General features: G+C 41.1%; 1 protein-coding gene across 2 annotated transcripts in view; it reads left to right on the top strand.

Annotated features, from left to right (window-relative positions):
- The window catches only part of LOC122996934 (pro-neuregulin-3, membrane-bound isoform), a 385,190-nt gene that overhangs the window by 225,235 nt on the left and 144,280 nt on the right, over positions 1–15,675 (top strand). For both annotated transcript variants that reach the window (XM_044372740.1, XM_044372739.1), the window contains exon 2: positions 11,436–11,565. In XM_044372740.1, the coding sequence (XP_044228675.1) occupies positions 11,436–11,565 (130 nt within the window). The remainder of the gene's footprint in view (positions 1–11,435; positions 11,566–15,675) is intronic.

Here is a 15,675-nt window from a genome sequence, read left to right as displayed (position 1 = left end):
GGAAAGCTGCAGCACCTTCACTCAACAGGAGGGATCATTCCCGTAAATCCCATCTCCTCTTTCTCATCTTCTTTCACAAACCCTTCCAACCCCAACACCCTCTTTGCTTTTCTTTTCTAGCCTATCCCTCGCTCTATTGACCAGCTTGGCCACACTGTCTGTCTCCCATTGATCTGAATATAGTGTTGGATGGGAGAGACACGTCTGGGCACAGCGGAACAACCAAGAATTGTTTCTAAAAGAGGACAGGCAAGCTGCCTCCCTTCAACCTCGCTCCTTCTTTTTCACCACTGACTTTCTGCTCTACAGTGTGTGTACACCCTCGCAGAACAATTATGATAAATACTTCATAATCAAACCTTTCACTTACAGCTAGCCTACACTTCCTTGAATTCTTAAAGCTCAAGGTTTTCATCCATTTTCTATTTGGCCGCCACACAAAACACATTTAATTCAATCAAAAGAATCCGCAATGCAAGTCGTCAAAGCCATCTTTAAAAGACAGCACTCCGCAGACTGTTGCTCTTATCTCAAAGGAGCCTTAGTATCTATGATGGTGATTTGGTGGATATTTATTGGACAACCACACGAGTGGGGGATGAGGAGAGAGGAGAGGTGTGCCGTTATCTTTATTGGATCATGCTGTGCAATAATGATATCCCCACACCACCATAGCTGTCCTGTGTCTGAAGTTGCAGCTATAACGCCGCCTTGAAAAACTGCTGTGACTTCTCTCTCTCTCTCTCTCTGAGTGAGGCTGTGGGAAAAGTAACAAGAAATTGAATTTGAGGAAAAAGAATGAATGGCAGTGTCACAGCGAGTCAGATAATACGCCATGCATGCATGTCAACATGTGTGTGTGTGTTCCTATCTTTATCTCCTTTACTTTACTTTAATTAATATTTCCAGTGAAGCAGAAATTCAACAAAATGTAATTAACAAAATAGATACATTGTCGTTTTCAGATCACATTAAAGTGTTTTTTAAGAGACTTAATCACCTTACAGTAAGACCTTATGACTTTCTATCGCCCGCTTTGAAGTGTTGGAAACATTCTTACTTGTTGTGCTCCAGGTAGAGTTTGGGGATTCATTCTTTCAGTTGTGTTGAGGAAAATCACTCAAGTCCTTGTTCAAAGTTTGCTGTGGTGGTTTAATAGCATCCCGGAAATGCGGTGAGCTTACCGACACAGAGCTGGTCTGATACAGTAGACTGACCCAGAGCAGAGGGGATGGAAACACTGTATACCGTAAGATCAAACAATTGGTAACCAAAAGGTAGGGAGGTAGGGTGTTTGCATACAGGATCAAGGCAGCGTAGTAGGGGGGTGGGTGCAAAAACAGGAAGGGGTGCTGCACTCAGACAGGATCAAAAGGTCAAATCAGCAGGGGTCAAAGGCAGGAAAGACATACAGTTGGCATCTTGTTGATCAAGGAGTAGGTCCCAGATCTACCCAAATGTGTATTTCCTTCTTCAGTTGTGACACTGTGTGCTGATGTCAATCTCTTCAGATTCTGTGCTTTCAAAGAAAGGAAAACACTAGTGACCCTGCTGTCGAAACGGTGGACTGCACACGCCGAGATACCGAGAGAGTAAGTGGGGGAAAAACATAAAGAAGTGCAAAATGGGATGGAAAAGAGATGGACCAGCAGAGGAGGAATATATGTTTTTTGACCTTTATTTGCTGATGGATTGTTTGCTGAGCATGCCTGGGGTGGGTTTGAAAAGTCTTTTTTGATTAGGGAGGCTCCAAACTGAGTGAATTGACCCAGAGGTATCTAATATGGCAGCAATGATAAAAGCTTACCGAACTCTTTAAATACTAAGGCAAGACGCTTCAGGGTTTGCTTTCGTATCTCCGTTCGCCCTGGAAACGCACGATCATCCTTCATGAAAGGAAGTGAAATTAACTTTTTCTACAGTTCCTTCTTATATCAGGTGACTCAAGGATTCTCAACCAACTGAACTCTATCCCTCCCGTGATTGTTATTGTACGTTTTTATTACTAGTTGAATATAACAAAGTGGTAATGAGTATCCTCCAACAAGATATTTACTCAAAAACCTTGAGGACAACACAAAACAAAGGTAGTTGAGATACAGTTGTCAGGGTATAATCCAGATAATGTACCAATGCAAGGAGCAAATGTGATAAAATTGCTGTTTTTCTGAGTTGATCCTGGGAAATAGGACGTTTACATAGTTTAATGTGGCAACAGGTGTCTTGAGTGGGTTTATATGGTTTCATTTACTGTAATAATAAACCATATAATAATAAAGAACAGTCTCTCCTAAAGTATCCATATGTTTACTTCAGTTTACTAAGGCATTGTATATTGCATTGCATCAAGTGCAAATTGTCATTAAAGCACTTAGTCATCATGCGGAACAATGGCAGCAGCAGCAGCAATCCACATTCAAAAACGGTAAATGGACTGCATTTATATAGCGCCTTTCCAGTCCTCCGACCACTCGAAGCACTTTTACACTACATGCCACATTCACCCGTTGACACACATGTTCACACGCTGATGGCAGAAGCTGCCACGCAAGGTGCCAACTCGCTCATCGGGAGGAGTCTAATCATTCACACACACAATCACACACCGATGGCGCAGCCTTTGGGGTTCAGTGTCATGCCCAGCAACATTTGGACATGTGGACGGGAGGAGCTGGGGATCAAACTGCCAATCTTCCATTTAGTGGACGACTCACTCTACCGCCCCAAAATCTTTCACCTGAACAGCTATTTCCACACTGCATTGTGGTCCTCAAGAAGTAAAATTCAGGTCAGTCAGTCTAAGTGAGATGTTTCTGTCCTTTAAACCTGTGCATCAAATTTCATGACAGTTAATACTGACATATTGTGATATTCTAAAAACCACATCTCAATTATTTTTGTTCTCAGAAAGAGCTTCAAACTTTTTCAGTTATACAGTACAGAGTATATAATTCAGCACAGCTCAAACCATGTCTAGAGTAATATTTTTATGATCTCTGGAGAGAAGAGAAAGTGAATGATTCCCAGGATAAAACATCTGAGCAATAGAACCATTTGAGGCTTTATGCATAAGTTTCTATTTATTTCTTTTTTTACGGTTTGTTTGTAAATGGCTGGAACATACTCACGCTTCAAATAAATTATCTATAAATAATCAATAAATAATTATCTATATTATAAATATTTATCTACATACATTCCTAGATGTTCCTGGGTGTGTAGCTAATGAAATACTGTATCTGCATCTCCTTCAGGGTGCAAGCAGCACAACATGTCCAAAAGTATGTGGACACCCTTGTCCACACATATTTGTATTTTTCTCTGTTTGGGCTACAACCTTTTGTTCCAATGAGAAGAAATCCTAATGCTTCAGTATACGGTGCATCCAACTTTGAGGCAAATGTTTGGTGAAGGCCCTCGCCTTTTTTAACACAGCATAATCCTGTGCACAAAGTGAGGTCCAAAAAGAAAAGGTTTTCCATGTATTGTATGGAAGAACTTGACTGGTCTGCACAGAATCTCACACTTTTTGTCATCTAGCATACAACTATGTGAATGCATTCATGTGTGCGTTACAATACACTTATTTTGTTCCGGCTGAGATTCTGTTCTTGTTTATGGTCTTTCCTGGTTCCCTGGTCTGGTCTGTTGAGTAATGAATTTTATCCATTCAAATCAGTTCTAATACCTTCACGCAGGTCAAATGTCTCTCTTCTCTGTTGTCACATCTTCACCACTACACTACTGCTCACATCTCAAACACCTAGATCCCAGTACAGCCAGTAAGCCCTCTTTCTACACCAGGAAAACCATGTCCTCTTTTTGCTATATCCTTTCCCCTGTAGTCCATGTGCCTCCAGTCTTTATTCCTGCTCTCAAAGCCAATCAATAATCAGGCAGGCCAGGACTAGCCTGTCAGATACCTTCACTATCAGTTAGCACGGCTGCCTGACTGGCAATCTGACTGACTTGCTGGCTGCCTGACTGCTTGTTGTTCTGCCACTCTGGGGGAATGTCATCCGTGAAGGACGACTTTACAAGCCTACCCACGGGACTGTCACGCTTATAGAGGAACTATAATGCTTTTCCTTATTTTCTGTCATATATATATAATGTTACAATGTCAGATGTTCATATTAAATGTGGCCAAAGTATCAAATAATAAGGTTAACATATGTAGTAAATAAGTAAGTAATCCCTGTGAGCAAAAAGATCAGGCTTCACACTACTTTGAAAGCTCAGTTTTCAACAGTTTTTTCTACTTTCAGCCTGAGGTGACATCGCCTCATGACGGATTTCTTTACATGGTCATCTGCTCCACACACAGCTCGCAAGTTCACGGCTCTGACTGCTAACATTGTGGCATTTTTCCATTGTGTTGGGGGTAGTCACACGCAGCCATGACTGGAGTCGAGCTGGCACGCTGTGAGTGTTTTTCCATTACACAGCATGGCGGAGTAAAACAAGTAGTTTACCTGTTAGAGGTTTGCTGGTCGTTTGCAGCTCTTCATCGAACATCATCACCGCTGAGGTTGTTTCTGCTTGTACTATTACTCCCTGCATTATTTCTAACTCATCCACTGAACAAATAGCTCCAAATATCTCCATATGTTGGCTGCCGGAGCTTTATTAGCACTGCTAATATGAAGCAGTAAAGCAGGAAATGTTGGGTTTTCATCAGCAGTAATTCAACACGACTCTGATATGGCTGCCCCTCGGTAAGATTCTGGAAAGCTGGCCAATCAGAACAGAGTGAGCTCATTGGGAGGGGAGCCTTAAAGAGACAGGAGCTAAGACTGCCTGTTAGAGACAGAGGCTGAACTGAGGGGCTGCCTAAAGGGCCAGTATAAGATAAATAAGGAGTTTTTTGAACTGTGAATCATGCAAAGCTACACTAGTGGAGTCCCAGAATAAAAATATAGAGTTGGAAATTAGCATAGGTCCCTTTAAACCCCCTCAAACACATCTATATTGGTACATACACACACATATTGGAAGGAAGGAAAACGGGGAAGAAAGTAACATGAGGCGAGCAGAAATAGAGGTTGAGAGACAGAGAGAAATGAAGCGACACATGTCTAATATTTTAACATTTCTCCCAGTACATTTAGCCATATAAGCAATATAACTTATGGCTTTTGTATCCACTCAGCATGTTCAGCACATCAACATGTTTCACTGATTATTGCCTAATCAGTGTTTCATTGGTAACTGTTAGCGCTTGATAAAATATGACTTGAATAGTGCTTAAGCACATTCTGCTGAACAGGCCCTTTGAAGGTAATTAATGTAGAAAAGATTGCAACGCCAGCAAAGCAAAGTTACGCTCAGAAATGACAATTATCTGCTTTGTGTTTTCATTTGCAGCAATTTGGGTATGCTCCGTTCTGGCTATACTGCAGTATTCTTGACATTTTATCAGACCAACTGCAATATTTTCTGCACTGAGCATATTTAAACATTCATTTATTCACATTTTCAGTGGGAAAAGGATGGGGAAAGGTTGGCTTTAGCAGGCCACTTTGGGTGTGTGGCTGAATTCAATATAACCTCACTACACAGAACACTGTCTAATACGACACAGATAATAATGGGAAATCGAGCTGGAAATGCAAATTAGAAAGTAAATCTTGGAAAATATCTTTCCAGATGTCCATTAACTTGCCAATGCAAACTTAGAGAGTTAAATTGTTAACACTGTCTTCAAAATGGATCGAGAGCAGTGAAGAGGAGACTGCAAATCATGCACTAATATTCTGGAAGTGCCTCGTCCTAGATCATTTTTTAAAGGAAATATTGACCTTCTTGATAAGGTATTTGCTTACCAGATACTCTGGGACACATTGTTATCCAACCTCAGGGCTCCCTGGTAAAAGAAAAGAGGACGATGTTTATGACATATACCATTCACAGCTGCCAAGGAGATTAAGAAGGAATCTATAACCTGAAGATTTGTTGTGTATTTTAACTCGTTTTACTCACCACATTTCTTTTAAACTTAGTCTTATCTTATTGCATAACATGTAGTCTTACATGCTTCATAGTAGTCTTATTGCTTAATAGACAGAATGGACAAGTGAATCTGGGGAAGAGAGATGAGAGACTGGGAGTGATGGAGAAATTAATGTTGTGTGCGTGCATGGACGAGAGGGGGTGTTCAACTGATGAAGCATGGATGAGTTTTGGGAGTGTAGATGGTAGGAGTGCTATTAGATGGAGATGTGGGAGATACTGTATGTACAGTATATTACAACTATATATTATAATATAGACTATATACAACTATGCTATATATAACTATATTACAATATATACAACTGTAAGCACTTGGTTATGGTTAGAGAAAGATTGTGGTCTCTGGGACACAATGACTGACTCAATATTTAACCAAAACCACAATTGTTCCCTAACTTTAAGTGTTTTAGGTGCCTGGACATCACATGGCTGTTTCTGCTTGTACTTTTCCTCCTTGCATTATTTCTAACTGATCCACTGAACAAATAGCTCCAAATATCTCCATATGTTGGCTGCCAGAGCTTCGTTAGCACTGCTAATATGAAGCAGTAAAGCAGGAAATGTTGGGTTTTCATCGGCAGCAACTTAACACGACTCTGACATGGCTGCCACTTGGTAAGATTCTGGAAAGCTGGCCAATCAGAACAGAGTGTGCTCATCGGGAGGGGGGCCTTAAAGAGACAGGAGCTAATACTGCCTGTTAGAGACAGAGGCTGAACTGAGGGGCTGCCTAAAGGGCCAGTATAGAGAGGGCCAGGGCCAGAGAGGGCCAGTATTACTAAAAAAATTTGTAGTATGTGAACGTATTTTGTAGGAGTCAGGGCTGCAGCATCAAGTCTCCAAATCTGAATTTGCATCCATCCTGTATATTCCCCCCACCGTTCTGGGTTTACAGAATGGAAGAACAATAATTAAATCATGAATACTGCATCACCTACACCCACAAGTGATTGGATTTATCCCAGTGCCGGTCTCCTTAGCATATTCAGCTCTGTGAGAGTCTTCTAAACACATCAGTGTCACTGTTAGAAGTTCAGGAAGGAAGATTTATCTTTTTTATTATTGCATTATTAAAAATTACATAAATGGCTGCTGCCTTTTCTCCGGTGCATTCACGAACCGACTTGCATAAGAGAAAATCAGCAGATCCGTTATTCCTTCCTCATTTTCTTCCTGTTAGGGAGAAGAGAGACGGAGATGAAAGACGGAAAAGAGAGGTTCAAGTGGAGGGTTGTGTTATCCAGCACAATGGTTTATTGATCCTCTCATTGCCTCTCCCTCTTTCTCCCTTCACAGCACGGCGGAGTAAATTGGACTGTTTTCTTCTGCAGTGATTGACGTCTGCCTTGTGCGAGCAATGTTTTCAAACTTGCAGTGATATTTTCAGCAGACTGAAATGAAATGATTTTTTCAGTTGAGTCTGGCATTCCCTCCTAAAAATGACACAATTCTTTGAGTGCGCACAGCGTCTGAGCTGACAGGTGACGAGTGTTAAGCTAAACAATCTACAGTGCATTGTGACAACTCTGTCAACAAAAAAAACAAAGAGAGAGGACAACAAATGGCGCTTCTGTCACTTATCGCCAGGACTAACAAAACAGCACAGCCCAGTCCAAGCATGAAATCATGTCTGGAGGGAAATCCTTCATGTTTAAAAAAAAAAAAAGAAAATACAGTAGTGTTGCAGAGCAAGTGCTATGAAAGAAATAGCAGTGCATTGAGTGTCTCTGTGTGCAGAAGGTAGCACTGCAAGCCAAAGGAATCATGTCAGGACACACAAAATGGCGATATTATGCTCCTCTTACCCCATTATAAGTTCTCTCTTATTATCTTTCCAGTTGGCAGCTGTACTTGGGAAGAAAATTGAATTTAATCTCATTGTGTCCCTGTGAATCCATGTGAACAGTCGAATAAAGCTTTGAAAAGGTTGAATTTAAGTGCCAGGTGACGGTTGCATTGATATGTGCATCCATGGCTAAATGTGCGCTGTCAGATTCAAACCCCTCCTGCCAGACTGAGCGTTGATATCGAATGATTCTGTAAAACTGTGGATTACATTCACTGACAGCATTTTAAAGTTCAGTGCCAGCAATTTTTAAAAATGTTTTATTTCTGTGACATCCATGGAGGCCAAAGACTGTATGATTTAAGTTAGAGGGAGATTGTTATGGTTAAAAAAAAAAACATCAGTTGTTGTGAGCTGTCAAGTCAAGTCAATTGTATTTGTATAGCATCGCAAATCACAGATTTGGCTCAGGGAGTTTTACAGTCTGTACAGCAATACAATATTCTCTATCTTTAGACCCTAGATTCAGATGAAGAAAGCAGAGGAAGAAGAAGAAGAAACTTCAGGAAGAGCAACAGAGGAGGGATCCCTCCCCCTATATAAAAGTAGTGTTACATGCCCATCACCCATCACGACTGCACCATCCTTACATTCCACCTCGCTACATAATCAGCAACACTGGCACAAAGGTTAGCAGTGAATGTAAACATTTGTGCTGCAGAATCCTCTGATATGAACGTAATTCCTCTGGACAAAGTGATTCACAGTCCAAGTGAGGAGTGGACAGCTCTTCAAATGTATGAGCCTTTAAATATTTACTAGAAAACATACTTGTTTTCCAGTTGTATTGCACTGAACTCGAATTAACCTGCACTGCACTGCAAATGCAACACTACAGAGGAAGAACAGGACAGGAGCAGTGTGAGGGACAGGATGTTTAAGTCATGGGGTAGAAGGGGCAGCCCGAGGCATCGGCCACATAAGCGGTCGCCTAGGGCACCAAATGAGAAACAAAGTGTTTTTTCTTTTTTTTTTTTTTTTTTTTTTTTTTTTAACCAACAGGTGTGCTTGTATGCAGCTTTTAGAAATGCACACTCGCCCTCCCTTCTTAATGTTTTTTTTTACTTGCATAGGTTTTCATTTGGTTTGCTTTTCAAAGCCTTACTGCTCAGTTCACCTGACAACCACCAACCAACTTAATATGCAAACTTAATATACCTCAGGCCATGCCACTTTGTCTGGAGGACTGGGAGGACTTTGTCAGGGCTGGATGTACCATTGCTGCACTTCGTTTTAGTGTGAATTCATATTAGAGATGGTAATAGCCTAATTAAGTCTCTCTCCCTCCCTTCCCTCCTGAAGCTGTGTGTCATTCAAGCTGTTTTATTAACAGACACATCACCCTCAAAACGCTGTTCTGCTCATGGAATGACCTTTGAACTTTAATGAAATGCTGTATTTCAGATCACACTGGGCAGGAGTTTACAGCACCTCCTGCATCCCGCAATGTATCCTGCACCCCCATCCATCTTCTGTAGGGTTTATACTGTCTTGTGGTTTTTAAGCAGGTTACGGCTTCACCGGCATGCTCAAAAGGAGCACACCTTCACTGTCGGGAGGCAGTTGACCTTTAACCCTTCCTATTGAAATGCAGTCTTTGTAGAAAAAAAGACGAGCTGCCAAAAGCATCACACATTCAGGCGCTAGATCTATTCAACTATTTTGACCATTGTTGTACCTGTTACAAAAATGGTTTGAGTTTAGAATTTTGAATATGGACAAAGTGGCTTTTACTTGAAACAAAGACCTACATTATCCTCGATAAAAAAAAGTAAAAGTGTAGTCTGATAAGAATAGTCCAAGTTAAAGCAGCATGGGATCAAGTTCCAGAATCCTACATTTCCCATAATGCAACAGCAGCATCTCTACTTCAGGCCCTCTCTGCCTAGTAAACGCCCACATTTTTCAAATCCACACCCCCAGTTTGCAAAAAAATTGTTACTTCAAGCTGAGATTGACCAGAAAATGACCAAAAATTAGCCTAATGACATCATTAGGTTACGTTTATGTATTTCAGGTTTAGAAAGTTGACTATACTCCACATGGCAAGTAAAGTAATCTTTAATATGCTACAATACTTGTAGTTTGGATTTAAAAGTGTTCCTCAACTTGCTGAAAACTTGATGAATGACTATCTTAACCGTCTTTTACAGGGTGTACTACTTTGATTAAGACCCTTGTGCCATCACGTCCAACCTGTTGACATTCCCGTTCGATAAAACCGCATTTGAGATCTCATTGTTGATTTGATTCCTGACCTAACTCCTAACTTCCCCTCTCACATGGAAACTAGTCCCTCACCATCCAATTACCAAGGGTTGTTCAAGATCCCCAGAGCCCAATCAGCAGCCAGTATCTCATAATTAACCCCCCCCCAAACACACACACACACACACACCTCATATTGTTGATTAAGGGATCTGAAGCCATACCGAAATAACTCACCTCTCCTCATCCATCCATTTCCCCTCCAAACATTATTAATAATCTCTCTATTTCTTGATTGAGAAATCTTCAGTTCATTTGGGTGTGTTTTCCACACACCATTAAAGGACAACCTAATACAGTAATCAGAACACAACTGGAACAACATCTTGTGAGTAAAAGTGATTTTTAATCAACGAAGCATGAAGTTCTGGCTCATCACTGTTCATTCAGCTACTTTGAAAAACACGGCTGAGAATCGGCTAATGAGACTCATTTTTCATTTGTAAGCACAAAGGAAACAGTCAGCAGTCTGGTTTGGTATTAATAAGAACATCATCTGTGGTGCAGATCTGATTTCTGATTTCCAACTGCATAGGCTTTCAAAACACACATCTGATGGATGACTGCAATCCCCCTTTCCATTTATCTTTTTTGTTTCATAAATTATCCTCAATGAGCAGTAAAATGCCCACAGCGCCATCAATTGCGCTGTGTTTTTTCCCCACTTTTTCTTGACTCTCAGGTCACTTTAGCATTTGCATATTTCCTCTAACATCAACTTGTGCTTTGCTTATTAATTTCAATTACAAGATCATCCATTAAGGTACGCTGAGTGGATTCCCTCAGAAGCTCGCACTGTCCACAATCAGCCATGCATGTTGTGATAAATCGCTAGGAGAAGTCAAGCTCTCCGACGGCAGTACTGTGACCACGGAGTATTAATCACAGCGGGACAGATTATTACCCGTCCTCCATCCATCTTTCGCTGGTGACATTGCAGGGTCTAAACAAACAATAGTGTGTTAGTATTATCCAAACGTACAGTGTATTATGAGGCGGTTGCAGACACTCGTTATGGATACTTGGGTGGAGACTGAGTAGCTTCTGCTGGAAAACTGACTTGCTGTAGAATTTTTTTTTTTTTCTGCTGTAATTTAGGATGATATGATGATTTATTTGCAGAATTGTGGAGTGAAGAGACAATTATAATGAAGTTTGAGGACTAATAGGCCACTAGAAGACAGGGAGATGAATTAACCTGTCACTCAGCCTGATCGTTGGAGACCGAATGCATTCAGGAAAAGTATAATAGCCTACATTTAGGGGTTGATTATAACTAACAAGAGTTTCTTTGCTTGTCCTGCAGCATCTCCAACTGTCCCACCGCTGCACTCGGAGCATTTCAAGCCCTGTCATGAGAAGGACCTGGCCTACTGCCTAAACGGTGGCGAATGCTTTGTCATCGAGACACTCAGCGGGCCTCACAAGCACTGCAAGTAAGTGACTGACCTCCTGTTATTACTCTTATTATTTAACAACCTTCTCTTCTTTCCTGTCCTCTGCCTCGATATTTTTTATTCTTCTTCCTGCTCTTCTTCTTCTTCTTCCCTCCAAGAGCATCCATCAGTAAAGTCTGTGGTATGTTCAGGGTGTGATGAAACATTGCATTGGACGCTTTGGATAGGATGCTGCGGTTTAACTGGCTATTATGAACTTAAATATTAATATTTACATTAATTTGACTAATGTCACTGCCTACTTATTGTCTGTCATATGATGTGTGTACATGTCTTAGTTCATGTATGTTTTATGTGGCCATTTGTGTTTAAAATACAAACTAAAGCGAGTACGTGAAAAAAGGAAGGATTATCCTTTTAATTCGAAGGAGGATTCCACGAAAAATACTGTATATCTTGAGTATCACAGTGACCTCGCCTCCTGTAGGTTTAAAAGACGGTGGTTCTTCAAAGTTTCTATCTTAATCCTTCATGGAGTCAGCTTGTATTCACAGCGGTTACAAGTGATTCCAAAAAGCATCACCGCATCGATAGAACGTTCTCAAACCACTCCTGCAGCATAATCCACTTCACTGCCGTACTGTATGTGCAGCATGTTGCAAACACTCATATACAGTTTGTCCACAAGAGCTAAATACCACACTTCTGTGTTGCACTGTCACCACCTCATGGCTCAGAAGCTCCACTGGATGTACTGCAGTGCATTTAATGATTAAAATGGTGAAGCAACAATTGTTTGAACATGCACAATGACTGTAATTGCTGTGAAAACAAGCTGCAGCTGCCATCGTCTGCAAAGGAGTAAGCTATAAAGTTTTCGGGTCATCCTTTCATGGGGGTGAGTATTTGATAGTGAAAACATACATTTTCAGCAGAGTTTTCTGTTCATTCACTATTCGCTGTCTGCAGCATCTATAGAAGCTGCCCCCTTCTCCAATTACTCCTTGTGCATGGAAAGATTTTCTGCAGTTTCTGTGTAGCTGCGTGCATGTGTGTGCATAACCTGTGTTCACGTGTGCATGCTGGTTGCCATCTCATGTGTGTGTGTGTGTGTGTCTTAGTTGTCCCAGATTTGAGAGTAGAGCTCATGGGCACTTAGCCCGCTCAAATATGGGGCCCTTTACTAATTAAGTCCCAGAACAACTTCTTCCAAAATCTAACCGCAGGACTTCCACCAAACCTGTTTTTCAAAGAGCCTGTTTTGCCTCCCCTGGGGTGTGACTATGCATCCGTGCATGTACGGGTGTGTTTATGTGAGTCTGTGTGATTGTGTGGATGATGGTGAGGGATGTCTTTTGGCTCTGCAGTGTAAGTAAGATGTAGTACATTGAAAATATATGGATAAAGTTGGACCCATGAGATACAGTGTTAGGTGTGCACGTAAACACACACTGCATCATGATGTACATACATGCACGCAATGTGTTTACATGCTACACAGGAAACCGATCAATACATTTACATGCACTGGTTACCATAAAATCTCCTTTTACATGTGTGTAGCTGCAAGGGTCTGCAGGATTCAAGATGCTGCTACCTGGTGGTCGCTTTTTTTGTCTATTTTATTGGAGCGAGTGGACTAAAAGCAAAGTGAGAGTACAAGCTATACAGCCAACAATGCGGTTTCTCTAATCAACTATCCTGACAACAAAAAAAAAAAAATGACTTCCTGTTTACAAGACATTTAGAAAATCAGCTCACTGAAGAGAAGACAACAGAACAAGTGCACGTAAATGCACTGAGAGAGTACTTCAAAGTCTGTCTCCTGCATTATTCAGTACATTATGCACTGTATAATCCAGTCAAAAGTCAACCAAAGTCCACGACAGCACAGACGTCTGTTTTTTTAGCTTTATTCAGGAAATAGATGATAGCTGAAAAAGAGAGGGAGGGGGGAGCAGGATACAGAGAGAGAGAGAGAGTGGGAGAGAAAGACCCAAGTGTAGGCGGACGAGGAGTCGTAGCTGTTGCCCTCCTCCCCTGCTTGCCTCGGTTGCTATGACAACATAATCTGCGGACAAGCGTAGCTGTTAAAGAGCAACGGTTTGCGATGTACGCCGGGACAGCCTTGAACACACTGTCTGTGCATGTTAATGTGTGTGAAGGTGCAGAGGAGTGGGAAATGTGCACCGAGTTGATCTCTACTGCTTTAATATATGGCAATGAGTTTCTAAAGGGAGATATGGACCATCAAACAATATGGCATTCACTCCAAATCTGAATAACAGCTGGTGTGATTATGCAGTAAAACTATGAGGTGTGTTTAGTACTTTGCTTAAAAAATAGTAACAGTGGAGTTGAGAGAGGTAATGATATGCACTTTTGAACAGAAGAATTAAACAAAGATGATGTTTTAGTCTTGGAACTTTTTATATATATAAGTGTTTTATGGATTATATGCACTGTGAGACTCTTGAGTCACTAAAGACTAGATAGTAAATATCACTAAAACCACCATGAAAGAAAAAAAGGATACATTGACATGCTGTTAGACATTAATTTATCCTCATCAACAAAAGAATGACAAATTTCACCCCAGGCACAGGATCAATGCATAATCTGATTCAGTTTGTGGTTACAACAAATTGAGACAAATCAGGGTGCAAAAGTGTGATCAATCCAGACATTTAATGGGGATAAATTGAGCCAGTTTATGGCACTATTTGTCACAGAATTAATCATTTTTATTCGCGAGATGAAACCTGATCCTTTTTGCAACGATTTTCTCCAAACAGTCATAACTCAAGTATCAAGTGCCATTCCCGACCAGTTGTAAAACAAGCGCAGATTGTCCCCCAGAGCGCTGTTTAGCGCTGTCAGTGCGCGATGGTCGTGTTTGTGAACCTAAGGGGACGGATGCTGAGAGGGGAGGGATTCAACGTCATAAGGACTTCACTTTCCCCTTCACACACACACACACACACACACCCACATACACCAATGCTCACTGCTTTGGGCAACATAGTCAGGCATTCAATCATTAGTGCTCAGCTAACCAGTAAATTAGTCAGTGTGCTAAGATAATATTTTCAGAACATGGCAAGAGGCCAAAGCATGCAGTAATAAAAGTATGTGATGTTGAATTTGATTAATTATTTTTTCAGCTTAGGAGGATTTTACCAAAGTGAACAAAACTAATGATAGGTTTAGTGTAATTACTGCTTCAAATAATGTCTCTTTAAATGTCTTACCATTTTCCTATGTACACTTAATCTCATTTCTGTCTTTACTTGGAGTTTTAGGGAGAAAATGGTCACTCTCAGAATAACAAACCTACTATTTCCTAATTGACTCAGTTACTCTGTTGAGCCAAAGGACATGGGGAGTTACCTCTTCTTACCTGCCACTGTTTATTTATTCTGTCTTCGGAGTTGCAATAAATTCAATTTCTGGCCCTTTTATTGTTTATTTCCTGCTGCCAGAGTGACCGGGCAGGGTCTCCCTCTGTCTAGTTAGCAACAAGGGCTAGCTAAGCCTGTCTCATTGCCCTCTGTTGAGAGACTATTTCAGAGCTATAGAAAGACAATCTCACCTGGCATGTGGAGGTAGCAGGGCTTTGGAAGAGATCCCTGCAAAGTCCCTGCCAATGAGACCAAGGCCTGACAGAGGCACTCTCTAGAGGGGAGAAACAGACACAGTAACACACACACACACACACACATACACACACCCTGACCCAAGCTGTCTGCTGGAAGTTAAGATGTTGGACCAGACTGTGGTGCAGGTTGAAGAGCTGGTCTCTCAGCAACTGAGGGTCTTTTTTAGAGGGACTTGTGATAGAAGAATGGTTTCTGTAAGGCTGGAGGCAAGTAATGTGGGTAAAAAGCATGTCATTGCCTGTAGATCTTTTTCAGAATTTGATAGATTAGGGGTATATCACTAATGGGTATCTGTGAATAGAAATGATAAATGTTGGTTTAAAGTATTGATTGCTAAAGGTGAAGGGCCTCAAATTCAAGGAAAATGCTTTTTCTCTTTCTTTGGCTCAAAATTTTTGCTTCTTCCGAAGGTTAAAATGGTAAAGCAATGTCTCTGTGTCCACATTTTCTGTTCCTCCAGTTTATAATCTACTTCTGAACCTCCCCTTCT

Source organism: Thunnus albacares, chromosome 14, assembly GCF_914725855.1.
Source record: "Thunnus albacares chromosome 14, fThuAlb1.1, whole genome shotgun sequence".
NCBI lineage: Eukaryota > Metazoa > Chordata > Actinopteri > Scombriformes > Scombridae > Thunnus > Thunnus albacares.
Note: the sequence above shows the minus strand (reverse complement) of the source record. Positions and strands in the feature narration are given on the sequence as shown.